The sequence below is a fragment of the Taudactylus pleione genome, unplaced genomic scaffold (genome assembly GCF_031769625.1).
Source record: "Taudactylus pleione unplaced genomic scaffold, aTauple2 ptg000451l, whole genome shotgun sequence".
In the NCBI taxonomy this organism is placed as follows: Eukaryota; Metazoa; Chordata; class Amphibia; order Anura; family Myobatrachidae; genus Taudactylus; species Taudactylus pleione.
The window spans coordinates 7229941-7245707 of record NW_028284853.1 but is presented as its reverse complement, the minus strand read 5'-3'; the positions used below and the strand labels follow the sequence as shown (position 1 = coordinate 7245707).

The 15767-nt window shown below is 46.4% G+C and overlaps 1 protein-coding gene across 2 annotated transcripts; it reads right to left on the bottom strand.

Moving 5' to 3' along the window:
• Positions 1 to 1056: 1056 nt before the first annotated feature.
• On the bottom strand, positions 1057 to 11771 carry DECR2 (2,4-dienoyl-CoA reductase 2). Of its 2 annotated transcripts, XM_088448095.1 has the most exons (11): positions 11737 to 11771; positions 11334 to 11540; positions 8530 to 8647; positions 7265 to 7333; positions 7085 to 7136; positions 5377 to 5512; positions 5116 to 5240; positions 4845 to 4938; positions 2876 to 2980; positions 2464 to 2652; positions 1057 to 1803 (listed from the first exon to the last, which is right to left on the bottom strand). In XM_088448095.1, the coding sequence occupies exons 3-11, from the start codon at positions 8625 to 8627 to the stop codon at positions 1727 to 1729; spliced, it is 945 nt and encodes a 314-aa protein (XP_088304221.1). In that variant the 5' UTR covers positions 8628 to 8647; positions 11334 to 11540; positions 11737 to 11771; the 3' UTR covers positions 1057 to 1726. The 2 variants fall into 2 exon arrangements, with proteins under 2 accessions (XP_088304221.1, XP_088304222.1); XM_088448096.1 differs by lacking the exon at positions 11737 to 11771 and having other exon boundaries at positions 1717 to 1803; positions 2438 to 2652; positions 11334 to 11694.
• Between the last annotated feature and the right edge of the window lie 3996 nt (positions 11772 to 15767).

Here is a 15767-nt window from a genome sequence, read left to right as displayed (position 1 = left end):
TGAGAGGGGATGTAATTAGATATGGAAGCTATGAAGGTTATGTGGGCGGTTCTAGAATCGGATAAGCTTGTCTGAAGAGGTGAATTTTCAAGGAACGCTTGAAGGTTTGGAGACTAGAGGAAAGTCTTCTTGTGCGGTTGAGGGCATTCCACAGAGTGGGTGCAGCCCGAAAACTGTCCTGTAACCGTGAATAGGAGCAAGTAATGCGTATGGATGAGAGGCGCATATTTTGTGCTGAGCGGAGAACACCGGTAACCAATGGAGGGACTGACAGAGCGGGACAGCAGACGATGAACGTTTGGCGAGGAATATCAGCCTCACAGCTGCATTCATGATGGATTGTAGTGGTGTGAGCCTGTTTTTGGGAAGACCAGTAAGGAGACTATTGCAATAGTTAATGCGGGAAATAATGAGTGCATGGATTACAGATTTTGCAGTGTCTTGTGTAAGATATGGCCGAATTTTGGATACGTTTTCTAGGGAATGGGTATGTGATGCCGCATGTCAGAATACCGACAGGGGCACCCCGATGGTTGGTATCCCTAATCCCCCTCAGAGGTTCCCAACCCCAACCCTCCCCCCTAGGGGTGCCTAACCCTAACCTCCTCCCCCCAAAACCTAACCCCGCTACACTTCCTAAAGCGAACACCCCACGACCATGATTTTGAGACAGATTGAATGTGGGGAACAAAGGACAATTCAGAGTCAAGGACGACATCTGGGCAGCGAGCTTGTGGTGGGGTAGGGTGGATTGTCAAGCTATCAACAGTGATAGAGAAATCAGGCTGGTAACAGTTAATTAGATTTCCATCGGCCAATAACAGTTTCAGAAATATTAAGCTTGTGGTGGCGAGATGACATCCAAGATGAAATAGCAGAGAGACATTCAGTAACACGGACCTATACAGATGGTGACAAATCTGGGGAGGAGAGATAGATTTGAGCATCGTCCGCATACAGATGACACTGAAATTCCAAAGAGCCTATTAGTTTGCCAAGAGAGGAAAAGCAGAGAACCCAAGAACATCAGGCGGCCATAGGAGTAACCCACTACCACCTCCAAACGCCAGCAGCATGTAAATTGTGCTGCGGCTGTCAGGGCACTGCGACCGACGTCGCAGTGCGGCACCTGTGCAGATCCCAAACCAACTGGAGATTTGTGTGAATATCAAAGTACCATAAATCTGTGAACCAGGCCCTGAGTGCCCTTACACAATGCAGCCCTGCGGTGCCCAGCACTTACACGTTGTATGTGCCCGAAATTAGCACAAGTCTGTTGCTACGCTCAGCATGAACATTAACCACAGTGCTCATTGAGCTTATAGCGCCTTCAATGATCTTGCAAGTCTCTGTGTAAATGCAGTGTTCCCTCAGTCTATAGCAATACACGTTTTACCCAAACAATGAAATATACAAATTTTAATTATTAACAATTGTCCGTGTATTGTAAAAATGCTACAACTCATCCCCACACTGTAATGCAGAGTGTCACGTGACTTAGCAAACGTAAATCTCATCCACTACCAGACCTACGACATAGGCGGAGACACTGCCCAGGGATGCGCCATCCATTCCGTGTCCCCTTTCGGCGGCACGCCACAGCGATACCCGCGAGGTACACGATACCAGCAGTCCTCATCAGGATATGCCACCACTGGGTCAGTCAACACAGAAAGCTCTGCAGCAACTGGGGGGACAGAAGGTGGGAATGATTCGATGCGAGCAATTAGTGTTGATCAGATGCTGCTTGGCCGACAGCCGCAGGCTTGTTACTTGCTGTCTTCGTTTCGGAAGACCAGAGATCTGTGAACAAAAAACAAGCAGAGGTCAGGAAGGGCTCTGAAGGGTCCGTACCCACACCCCTGAGGGCTGCACATTACATTCATCAGCTCCCTTTGTGAGATTGCAGCACAGTTCACACAGACCTAACAGTAGGCTGACCCATGGCTGTCTATAGTTGGTGAAAGGCGCTGTTATCCAATCAATGGCCGACAGCTACTCATGCCCTTGATACTGTATATGAGGGGTGCATAACTACCAGCAGACTCTTAGAAGGGAGATGGTTGTTATCTTGAACCGCTGGTCAGTACAGCTCACATCTAAACCTGTGGCTCAGCAAGAGCGCAGAATACGCTGTGTCTATAATTACTGGAGAGCAGGAATAGAGGACGTTCTCATGCAGAATGGATGTCTGGCAGGGCTTTGATAGGTTACAGGGTTAGCAAGTTTATAACAATGATCTCTGTAGTGAGCAGATAGTGAACAGCAGCACTAGATTTAGTGCCTTAGCACCTTTTAGCGTGTGAATGGTAATCCTTACTGACAGCTGAAAAACTGAGGTCACTTCTCATGTTTGTCTAGGGGGGGGTGGACAGTACAAGGGTTCCCTCAAACTGGCTTTGGGGCCCCCTCACTGTATTCTAAAGGGCAACATCACCTAGAGGTGAGCAGAAGTTGTGGTACCCAGCGATGCTGACAGATGATTAGGAGATGTCATCCAGGATCCACCGTCCATCACCAGGGTTGTGCCAGTCACATAGGACGCCAGCGGGCTGGCCAAGAATAGAGCTCCGTGTGCGACCTCAGTCTTATTGCCCTTTCTTTGTAGGGGCACAGTGTTCCACAGTCCTGCCGCCTCTGCAGCGGGTCCACCTAAGTCACAGGTCAGACAGGGGTTATAATGAGCATGGGAAAAACAAGAGAGAGGCAAACAATAGAGCCGTGCCAAGTAACCTATGAACTCATCAATCCAGTACACCAGTAGTATGGTATTTATAAGGAGCGGTATGACAACAGTGTAACGTCCCGAGTTGCTGACAGGGCTGGACACACGTATGTGCTGCGAACTTTAATGTCTTTCTAAATAGGCACTCACCCAGTCTGCGCATCCCCTCTGTGCCAGAGATGGGCCCCGGCGCCAGGCTGATCACCCGCACTTTGCTGGGACCCCACTCTACTGCTAGGTGCTTGGTCATGGCTTCTGTGGGAAAAGAGTGAAGCGTAGATTAGGGATAAACCCCTTACACTGTAACAGCCTACAGCAGAGGAATTCATTCTACATATGTCATAGGTGCTGTGTACTTACAAAATCAGGAACAAAGATTCATTACACTATAGATAGAGAAAACCATTAAGTGGTTACTACAAACCAGCGTGGTAATTGCAGCCAGGCTTTGGAGTCTATGTACTATGCCTTGGAGAGAGATAAAGCTGACCGAGATAAAGTACCAACCAATCAGCTCCTAACTGTCATTTTTCAAACGCAGCTTGTAACATGACAGTTAGGAGCTGATTGGTTGGTACTTTCTCGCTCTCCAAGGCTTAGTACATAGACCCCTGTATCTTGTACTGGGGGTTGGAAGCGTGGGCATGTTTCTCAGACAATAACAAAAGGTCTACTACACGTAACAACCTTGGAATAGGAACATATATGTCGTCCATACCTATAATTCTCTCACAGGCTATATACAGCCCTGGAGCAAGGCTATATATGAGGGATGCTATATACAGCACTTATAGGTGCCTAAGCACAGACCACATAAAGCCCTGCAGAGACGTTATATAATGTCCTTACCTATAGCTGCCTTAGCACAGGTCACATACAGCTCTGCAGAGACATTATATAATGTCCTTACCTATAGCTGCCTTAGCACAGGTCACATACAGCCCTGCAGAGACGTTATATAAGGTCCTTACCTATGGCTGCCTTAGCACAGGTCACTTACAGCCCTGCAGAGACGTTATATAATGTCCTTACCTATGGCTGCCTTAGCACAGATCACATACAGCCCTGCAGAGACGTTATATAAGGTCCTTAACTATAGCTGCTTTAGCACAGGTCACATACAGCTCTGCAGAGACGTTATATAGGGTCCTTACCTATGGCTGCCTTAGCACAGGTCACTTACAGCCCTGCAGAGACGTTATATAATGTCCTTACCTATGGCTGCCTTAGCACAGGTCACTTACAGCCCTGCAGAGACGTTATATAATGTCCTTACCTATAGCTGCCTTAGCACAGGTCACATACAGCCCTGCAGAGACGTTATATAATGTCCTTACCTATAGCTGCCTTAGCACAGGTCACATACAGCCCTGCTGAGACGTTATATAATGTCCTTACCTATAGCTGCCTTAGCACGGGTCACATACAGCCCTGCAGAGACGTTATATAAGGTCCTTAACTATAGCTGCTTTAGCACAGGTCACATACAGCCCTGCAGAGATGTTATATAAGGTCCTTACCTTAGCACAGGTCACATACAATCCTGGAGAAGTCCTTACCTATAGTTGCCTTAGTACAGGTCACATACAGCCCTGGAGGTCCTTACCTATAGCTACCTTGACCCTAGAGAGAGGTTATAGAAGGTCCTTACCTATAGCTGCCTTGGCACAGGCCACATACAGTCTAGAGAGGTTATATAAGGTCCTTACCTATAGCTGCCTTGGCACAGGCCACATACAGTCTAGAGAGGTTATATAAGGTCCTTACCTATAGCTGCCTTGGCACAGGCCACATACGGCCCTAGAGAGGTTATATAAGGTCCTTACCTATAGCTGCCTTGGCACAGGCCACATACAGTCGAGAGGTTATATAAGGTCCTTACCTATAGCTGCCTTGGCACAGGCCACATACGGCCCTAGAGAGGTTATATAAGGTCCTTACCTATAGCTGCCTTGGCACAGGCCACATACGGCCCTAGAGAGGTTATATAAGGTCCTTACCTACAGCTGCCTTGGCACAGGCCACATACAGTCCTTGAGAGAGTTTATAAGGTGCTCACTATAACCCCATTAGCACAGGCTACATACAGCCCTGACGAGAGGTTATATAAGGTCCTTACCTATAGCTGCCTTGGCACTGCCAGCATGCATTTGCAGGACTTGTCCTTTGTAGCTGAGTGTAGCAGTGATGTTTATAATGACGCCACCATTGTCCTTTAAAAGAAAACCTCCTGTATTATTTGTCAGCTGGTCACCATCATACGTCACAATGTAAATATTTCCAGATGCTAATTAATATAGAAATACAACATCACACAGAGAGGTCGGCCTTCCTAACTGTACTAATACATGCCCAGTATATGTTTGTTCTGTAACCCATGTGTCGCTTACCCGAAAGAAGCGCTCAAACAGGATCTTGCTGGCATTGAAAGTTCCCATTGTGTCTATGTCGAGGACGACCTTAAAGGCATTAAACGATAAGGAGCTGGCAGGGCAGAGGAAATTCCCAGCAGCGTCTGCAGGGGGAGACATAGGTACAAGAGGTAAGTGTGGCTGGAGCAAGAGCAGGAAAGAACAGAGAGGGCAGCTGTAATACATTAGCTTTTCCAGGGCTACGCAACCAGTAGTAACACCCGTAATAGGAGTACTTACTGTTCACAAGAATATCTATTCGTGAGAACGTCCTCAGAGCCTCCTCCACAGCATCGTTCAGGCTCTGCGGTTGTCGGACATCCGCCGACAGCGCAAGGCAGCGTCGGCCCGTGGCGGCACGTAACTTCTCAGCAGCCTGGGAAAAAGAGACACATCCATTAAAGACGATGACGCCCGTCAATGAATCAAGTCTCATTTAACAACAAAAAGACTAAAAAACACACACACACACACCACACATTATATATTATGAAAGAAGCACTGGAGAAGTGTGGAATGGCTTCAATATCTGTCCCAGATTCCTGTCCTACGTGTTTTAAAACCCCCAAGTGAAGTCTGTTGGACAGAGCATATTAGAAATGTCGGCTTTTGTGAAAAGCCGGAATGGGTCCTGGGGGTGTGGATGTGAGGGGAGGGAGGGCTCCATCCACAGGCCACTCCGGGTGTTGGGCCTTTCAGCCTGGTATCAGGTCATTAGGGTTTGCACCTGGAAGTGGCTGTGATAAGCTAGGTTTACTTGTGGATGAGTGTCTCATACCTGGGAGAGCAGGCCCGCAGCTTAGCTTGCTCTGAGACACTGTTCGCTACAAACCAGAAGGTACTGTGGACGTGAACTTATTTTAGTGTTCGGTTAGTGAGGGAATTTACTGTCTAGTTAGAGCTCAGACGGGCTAGGAATTATTTTATGTTTGTTTATTTGATTATTGATGTTGCACATTAAAAACTGGTGCCGACTAGCTTGCACGAAAATCCATGACTGGAGTGCTATTTCCTGGCTGCTGTGTGTAAGGAGGTGTCCATCTACCCCAGGAGAGGGACCCCCTACCCCGATCTCATCACAATAATATATATATATATATATATATATATATATATATATATAATATAGTATGTTAGTTAGTGTGTGTGAAATGTACCTTACAATCATTATGGAGCCACTCAACATTGATCAATTAAAAAGGACACAGATTGGTATATGGCAGATGCGGTTTTTAATTAGGGACCTTTACCCTCAAATATATTGTTTGTTAAACTATAACTAATAACGGGGTATGCATGTGCTAGACAGAGTTTAAGTCATTCCTCTCTGCAGGCTGGAAGCAAATACAGGAGGCTGTGCTGCTATATCTGTGCCTATTTTCATTACTTTCTGACATGACCACGCCCCCCAGTGACATCACACATATCCCCGTCACTAGGACACACTCGGCATATCCTACAGAGTATTATCGCACCTTTAAATGAACTTCGGGAGGAAATAGTGTGATTATGTGAAGGCAAACAATGGAACTGTACTTAGAGGTGCACAGTGCAAGCAGGCTTACGAACATCATCACAGAAACTAGGTGAAGTCCTACAGCAAGCATATTTTATACATGGATCCCTTAATATTTACATTTGTCAAATACAAAAAAAATAAATATATATTCACTTCAATATGAATTAATCAACTATTAGTGATTTATTTATTTGAGGGATGAATTTATCTTTACACATTAAAGATCATGCAGTGTTCCTGCACTTTCCAGCTTAAACGGAGCCCTCTGTATGTATAACATGACGACTGTTAAATACCCCCCAGCTATAACCCTCCTGCCTTCCTCAGGCCTACAATTGTAGTGTCACTTCCCAGAAATATACTGCTGAACTCTAGATAAATGTCAACATTTTCCACACTTCTGACATTAGGCAAAAAGAGTCATCTTACCTCTGTCACCCTCTGCAGGTTCCGGCTCACAATCACCGTGTCACATCCATGCCTAGAGAGGATTGAGAGACAGCCATTTATGCAGCAGGAGAAGATGGCCGCCCCGATATAGAAGAGGGTATTATAGAGGAGATATGCACTGAGGTACAGGGAATGCAATAGGCGGAGAACAGTAATTACCTCATGAATATTTCAGCAATGCGGAATCCAATCCCTGAACCCCCTCCGGTAAGGAGCGCCACTCTGCCCCTGGTATAATCAGAGGAACTGGATTACTGCTCAGATAACGTGTGCATGCAGACACATATGGACAGACACATATTTATAGCGGTTCATCCACAAACCTTATAATCTACTATTTAAGCTGCATACACACACAATGATTTTGTAAATGAACGATTTTAGTAAACTATTTTCGTTAATTTTTCCCTTGAAAAAATGAACGAAAATTGTTTACTAAAATCGTTCATTTACTAAATGTAATGAACGATTTTTTTGAACTACAAACGATTTTTGCATATTCCCTTAATGAAAATCGCTCAGTTGGTCAGTCTGACTGAACTACTAACGTGAACGCGCATGAACGATAATCGTTCATCGTTTTAACTTAGAAAGTGAACGATTTTTCCAACGATTGAATGATAAACTATATAGTTGACGATAATCGTTCAAAAAATCGTTGTGTGTGTATGCACCTTTAGTGTTTATGCAATCATCCATGTGCATACAGTTCTCATAATACCCATTGATATAGAGTTAGCAGCTAACAATAAAAAATAATGTCAATAAAATCCCTCTTCCCTCTCTGATAGCACAGGGAGAGGCTGGCCAGGAGAACAGCCAATATGCTAAGCACGCTGACTAATATGCTAATTAATTTGCATAGCAGAGCACGTCCTTCCCCGGTCTATGTCATACTGAGAATACATCCCACTGGTCCCTCTCCCAAAGAGATTTACTTTCCTTCTCCTTTGCATTATAGATCTATGAGTATTATTCTTCCATGGTGACAGATCCTATTTTAATGGAGAAAGTCTTTGTACTGCACATTTCAAGACCACATATTCCAAACCCCAATCAAATTCCTACAGATCACCCTGCAGTGTGTAAAGCTGGGTACACATTGGAGCGGTGTGCATCTGGATTAAATGGCGCCCGATGTATCGTATCTGTGGTACACATCAGAAGTACGTAATGATGGACTGAACGATCCCTCGCTCTGGCGCTGCGTGCGATATCCCCTGGTGCAGCACGGCCGACCAGAGGATATCGCTAACGACCACGGGAGCGCACAGATTGACAGTACACACTGAACGACGCAGCCGATACGTCATTCTGATTCGGCCGGAAACGACATATCAGGCAGATATCGCTCCAGTGTGTACCCAGCATTAGTCAAAACAGGAGTCCTCATTCTGTGCCCCAGAAAAGCACCTGGTCCTTACTGGAGGAGAGTGGGGCTATAGAGGTAGGTGTAGGATGAGAGGCAATCGTCAGTTTCCACATCTTCCGGGGCCTTATCCAGACTTGGTAGCTCAGACATTGCACTCGTTCCCGGGATCGCTGAAAGAGCAGCAGTGAGAATTGGGTAAGACGAATGTCTGCTTCTTACAACACGCTGTCTAATGGTCAATTATTAAGAGTGTATTTCACTAGCTATTATAGGTTATGTTAAACCACCTGTAACCTTGTTGTACAGTATGTACAGAAGATTATTGTGTAGAGGATATTGGTAAAACAAACACTAAATAAATAATTACATATTTAACTTGAGTTGTTCATTATTCTAATAAATTTCACTGTATCACAAATCTAGTTTGAGTACAGTAAATAGTCCAACACACAGTATATTTAAGCCAGGTTAAATAATCAGATATTTAGTTAGGTGGTCTAATGTTCTATTATGTTATGTTTGTTGTATGCATTGACTTAAGCTGGCCATACACGGTGAGATAGGCACCGTGCGACACGATGGGGGATCCGACGTCCGACATATGGGGCAGTCCTCACACACAGTGCGATCGGGTGGCTAACTGCCGAATATGCCGGCCCCCCTCCCCACGCACATAGGGCTGCATGGGATCGCACATCGCATCCCCAGATCCACTGAACCTGCAGTAAGATCTGGTGGTGCGATGTACTACCCCACGGGTGCGCGCTCTGTCCGATATCATGCCCATACACGGTACGATAGACCAGCCAAATCGTACCAATCCGTCGGATTGTCTGTTATATAGCTCCGTGTATGGGCACCTTAAGAAATGTTTAGAGATACTGCTAGCCATGGTCCTATAACAAAAATGATTTAATGCATCCGGAACCAACACTGCTTTGTATCAGACTGCGTCATGCTGCCATTAAATGAAACAAATCATATTGTGACATACAGGTTTTTATATATGGCACTTAGCACAGGTAACTGGAAGAATGCAAGGCGCCTTAATGACACTGTAATTACAATTATTTTGTCGGTGTGAGATCAGGGTAGCTGCATAAAAGTTACACCCAGAGGTAGCCTAAGGATTTATTATAGGTCACCAGTCTCAAAGGAGGCGCCAATATGTGTGGGACTGCGAGACCCTTACAGTTAGCATTGCTGCCTCACAGTACTGGGGTCATATTTTCAATCTGACCAAGGTGCGGTCTGTGAGGAGTTTGCATGTTCTTCCATTGAGTTTACTATGGGTGCTCCTGTTTTCTCATAAGGGGTAATTCAATTACATGTGGGTGCCCATAAGTAATGGACGCCCATTGGCTGGTATTCAATTGATATGTTGATGGGCGCGACTGCTGCATGTGCTCATTACTTATCACACCCAAATGTACCAGGTTTAGCCGCATAAAGCCGCTAAACCCGTCTAAAGTACTGGGCGCAATAACAAAGATTTGTTTGGGTGCCCTAAAGATGGACTTTTCAACGACTTCTACTCACCGCCTCAGGAAGGTGCGAGCAGAAATAGTGGGCGTCGGCGGCACTCGCGGCCAATCAGAGAGACAATTGAATTGCTCCAACAGGCGACCATTCGTTACAACTGCGCTAAAAACAACTGAATTCTACCTACAGTTCAAACACATACTGGTAGGTTAACAGGCTTACCCGGTGTGCATCTGTGCTTTAGGGAATTAAGGAGATGTACAGTATCAAGGGCTGTTTTGTCAACAATTACAATGTCGACAGTCACTATACAGACACCATAATGTTGACAGACTATGGGCTCGATCCAATTAACCGTAATTACCTCGCCGGTGCGAGTCATCACAGCAATGGCCGTGCTTTACGGCCGCCCGGATTCACTGAAAAATGCTTACAGCCCCATAGGCCTCCGTGCAAAGTTCAGCGAAGTTCGGCTCAGAGCGGGCTGCAAAAGGTGCGAGGTGCCGGTCCATTGCCGGCGTTTTAACGCCATTGCAACAGCAACTTGCACCTTTCATATGGAATAGGATTGCTCCCAAAATGTCTACATTCCAATTTCAAGCTTAATCCTATTCCCCAAATTTCAATTGTCAACAGCATGACTATGACATACCCTGCCTTCTAAAGAGTGGCGAAGTGGACAAGTAGAGGTGTTACCCATAGCAACCAGAGTCAATCAATCATTTTATAGAATGTACTTTATAAATGCTAACTAGAAGCTGATTGGTTGCTATGCACAATTCTCCAGTCTTTAGAAGGCTTGCTACATTTCCCCCATCGAATCGATAGTAAGCTCCACTGACTGAGAGGACAATGGCTGATATAAAGGAGCTGTGTATAGTGCTGTATAATATGCACATGCTGTACAATTTAAGCATAATAAATACCTGGGAATAAAGCATTAAATAACACTAGGGGTATTCTCTGCCAGTATAACTGCACACCGACAGCTATTCACTAACAAGGCTGGGAGCTTGCCCAGCACAGTCACTCATCAGCTACGATTGTATCTAGTGCAAGGACAAGAGTCTGATTAGTGCCTATGACCTACTACACTTTGTACTTTGTATCTGTTCTTAGTACATAAGTACGCCACAGTGCATGCCTTCAGCTAGCTTGCTGGGGAGACACATGCACTGAATGCAGAATATAAAAATAAAGTTTACATTTAGGTTCTACCTGTGCAGTATGTGCATAATACAATGTGGTGTATATACATGCATGATACAGGCACCATTGCTATAATAGGATCAGTGCACTATACAGGTATTGCACATACACTATCACCCCACAAGCTGGTCTAGAGAAGGATAAAAACTGCTGAAGCGCACTTACCAGTCACTCACACTTGCAATGCAGTAGTACTGTGTAGACGGACTTTACAATTGCATTCGCCACCTCACTACTAGCACTCAGTACTACAACTGCTGCTGCTGCTGCTGCACCTCCTTTGCTCCAACCTCCGGCTCCGGCTCTCAGCCGCACGGAATCCTGGGAGTTGTAGTTACATCTGCGCAGAGCCGACTGGAGCTGTCCTGACTTCTGTCAATTGTAACAGATTGAATGTGTGTCAGGAGCTGTTCCTGTGTGTGCACCTTTCATAAATGATGCATTGCAAATCCTCTCTCCGTGTCTATGGGGCGCCAGAGGGGTATATAGCATTGTAATAACCTGGTTCCCTCAGTCTACAGCCCTGATGAATCAATCCCTGTAATTGTCCCTATTATTCAGCACTGACCAACTACACCAGGGGTCTTCAACCTTGGCCCTCCAGCTGCTGTGGAAGTACACATCCCAGCATGCACTGCCACCTTTTTGATATAACAGCATGCTAAAACTATGGCAGTGCATGCTGGGATGTGTAGTTCCACAGCAGCTGGAGGGCCAAGGTTGAAGACCCCTGAACTACACAATTATTATTATTATTATTATTATTATTATTATTTATTTATATGACGCCACAAGTGTTCCGCAGCGCCTTACAAAGTACATAAACAAATTGTAGACAAGTGACTTACGAACAATACAATACAGGACATGGATAATATATATTGCTACATTAGCGACCATGGGCCCCATTTACAAACGAAATATAACCCCTTTAGCGTTTGCTAAAGGGGTTATACCATCTTGCTGTATTTAGTAAACAGCGGTAATCTTAGATTACCGCTGTTTGTACAACATCGCTCTCGCCATCTAAAAGATGGCGGGAGCGATGCGGACTGCATTGCCAGCAATGGAGACCCGGCGGTGCCTTTCCGGCTTCAACAAAGCCTTCCAGGCACTGCCGGGTCTCCATGTCATGCACATGCGCAGACGGAGCGGGGTTCGTGCCCTGGGCGCCGTTGGACCGGCGGCGCGGGGGGGCGCCGCCAGCCACGGTACCGGCCTGCCCGCCCTAGATGGCCAGTGTAGCGCCGACCTCAATGAGTGCGGTCAGCGCTACACATTTGCACAGGACCGGCGCTAGGCTTCCAGCGCCGGTCCTGTGCTGCACGCCTGAGCCCGTTCCCTCCCCCTGAGCGCTTGCCCAATAGCGCCAGGAGGCGGGCTCAGGCTGTGCATAACACACGCATCGCCGCCAGCGCTGGCGGCGATGCATGTGTTAAACAGCAGCCAATGAGAGTCAGATAGACTCTCATTGACTGCTGCAGCACCCACTGCAAGAGCCAGACTTCCGTCCGGCTCCTGCAGTGGGTAATGGGACTGACGTCATGACGTCAGTCCCATAATGCTGAGCGCGCCAGCCCGGGCAGACTGGAGGGCAGGAGCGGCATCGGCATCGCGGACAGGAGCAGCGTGGAATCAGGTAAGTATATTTTTATATATATTTATTTATTTTTAAACCTTACCTATCTGCACAACGGGGGAGGGGTTGGCTACTACTGGGGGGGACATCTACTGGGGGTGCCATTGGGAGGACCTCTACTGGGGGGGGGCTACTCTACTGGGGACTACTACATGGGGGGGGACTACCACTGGGGGCATTCTAAAAGGGGCCTAGTATTACTAGAGGCACTGCACTCTGGGGACCACTAATGGGGGCAATAATAGGAAGGGCCACTACAGGGACCACTGGATAGGGGGGGGGGGTCACTACTGGGAGCCTGCATCAGGGGGACCACTACTGGGGGCACTGCATGGGAGGGGGGGACACTACTGCTGGGGGCACTATATAAGGAGCTTACTGCTAGGGGCACTGCGGGGACCACTACAGGGGGCACTAGATAGGGGGGATCACTACAGGGTGCCTGCATAAGGGGACCACTACTGGGAAAACTGCATGGGGGGTACTACTGCTGGGGGCACTATATAAAAGGGCACTGCATAAGGGGATACCGCTACTGGGCGCACTGCATTGTGGGGACTGCTACTGGGGGCACTGCATAAGGGGGAACACTACGTGGGGCACTGCATTTGGGGGGCCACTACTGGGGGTACTGAGTAAGGGGAACTAATTGGGGGCTGTATAAGAGGGACCACTACTGGGGATACTGTATAAGGGGCACTACTATGGGCCTGCATGAGAGGGACCACAACTGCATACTGGGGGTACTACTGGGGTTAAGCCACGGTGCATATGGATAGGAATGTTCAGTTTGAAAATAAAGGGGTGTGTCATGTTGACACGCCCCATTTTTAAGTGACCACGCCCATTTTTTGACGCGCGCGCCTTCAGCGCGCGCTCATGGGGGGGGGGCTCCCTTTTCAAATTTGCCCTGTGCTCCAAATACCCTAGTTACACCACTGATTGATACTAAACAAAAATTGCCACTGGTATTTCAATTCGTTTGTAAATGGGGCCCTATATCACCCAGATAAGCAACATAGCATAAGCAACCAAGTGTTAGGTGCCCTAGTGGTGAGTAAGAAGTAAATTACACTATAGTAAGGAGAAGCACAAGAGGGTAGATGGCCCTGCTCGTGAGAGCTTACATTCTATAAAATTATCAGCAGCTGTATCATTATCTAGGCTTTATAAGTTCATATTTATGGAAAAATATTATTTAAAATTAACAAAAAAAAGTGTTGATTACTCAATTCTGTAACATCTGAGAGCCACAAACTTAAAGATTTGTCCATGGAAAATTTCCTTTTTTTATTTACTATTATTGAACAACTGTATTATACCGCTATTACACCTAAATTCCGGGTCTGACCTGGAGGTTGGAACAGGGTTCAAATCCGGATCAGACCCGGAATTTTCCCAGGCCGGCACCATTCACACCGGAGCCGGGTCCGCATAGACCCGGCTTTTCCGGCGTTGAAGTGGACGCTTGGAGATGACGTCATCTCCAAGCGCCACTGAGGCCGGCCAATTGGCAGGCATGCGGCACGATCCCGGTCACCGTGACCCGGATCGCGGTGTTTGCACTGCAGGGTTTCATGGGTTATTCCCGTATTAAACCCTGCTATTTACCTGGGTTGGATTGTCGCGACATTCGACCTGGCAATCCAACCCTCTCCCCTTTTACACCAGGGAGCTGCCTGGGTTAACCCTGCAATAACCTGGGTTTTAGCTCTGGTGTAAAAGGGGTATTAGAGAATTCCTGCATATGGAATTCTGACCATTGATTAGCATTCTTTGACCTTTAGGTCCTAATATGTATGGAGTATTTAAACATTTAGTAAACATACACCAAGCTGATGCAATATTGTGTGATACCTGTTAAGATGCTTCAGCTCTGGAAATTGTTAGAACACCTTGGTAAGTATGTTGGGTTAGACAAAAGGTTTTTTTTTTTTTTTTTAAAGTTTGTTCCTAAAAAGTGTTTGTATTTGTGTGTTTTGCTAAAGGCAGCTAAGCTTCAGTTTGGCACAGAGCTGTAACTAGGGAGCAGATTTAATAAGCCGCTGTGTTTACCACGTGGGTAAAGTTTTGGGGTTAACGCCCAGAACTATTAAATTATTATGCAAATTCACTATGTGGTATATCCGTGGCCAATGCGCGTTAACCTTTACATTTCTGGGTTAAGTGCCCGGAAGCTATGAGTTACCTCGCACATCAAGCCAAAGAGGGTGCATTTTACGCTGATTTTTCCATGTTAAGTGTGCCTTTTGGGGCTTAAAGCATGGTGTTGCAGCCTTAATTGATTAGGAGGAAGCAGGGATAATTGGATAGCCCCTAGGAATTTTGGGTACTTGTGTACTTTTCGGACTCATTGCAGAGAGAACCCAAGTGTCCTACACTCATTATTATCAATCATGGTAATGTCTAAATCCCCTTCACGGAGAGGACCCTGACGTCATTCCCAGTGTCCAGCGTCACTCCCTACCATCCAAGTGGGCATAGAGGGGGAATATAACCTTGTGGCGAGCGTAGCGAGCCACCGAGTCCGAAACATGGCAAGCACAGCGAGCACGCGAGAGGACAACTTTCTTCTTTCGGTGGGGACAACTTTCAGTACTTGTGTATGTAAAGTACACAAGTACCATTTAAAACATACATTGGGTTCTCTCTGCAATGAGTCCGTAAGGTACACAAATACCGAATTTTGTCCCATGGAGTAAAAATATAAAACTTACAGCCCCTTGTCCTCAAGTTTAACCAGATTAAAGTAAAATATTCAGAGCAATTGGTCCATTCTAAGCAGGAAAAATGGCGTAAGAATCTGACGACTGGGTCAGAGCATCTCCAAAACAGCAGGTTTGTGGGTTGTTCCCAGTATGCAGTGGTTAGTACCTACCAAAAGTGGTAAAAAAATGACAACCAGTGAACTAGCGACAAAGGTGATGGGTGCCCAAGGCCAGTGTCGGACTGGGGCATAA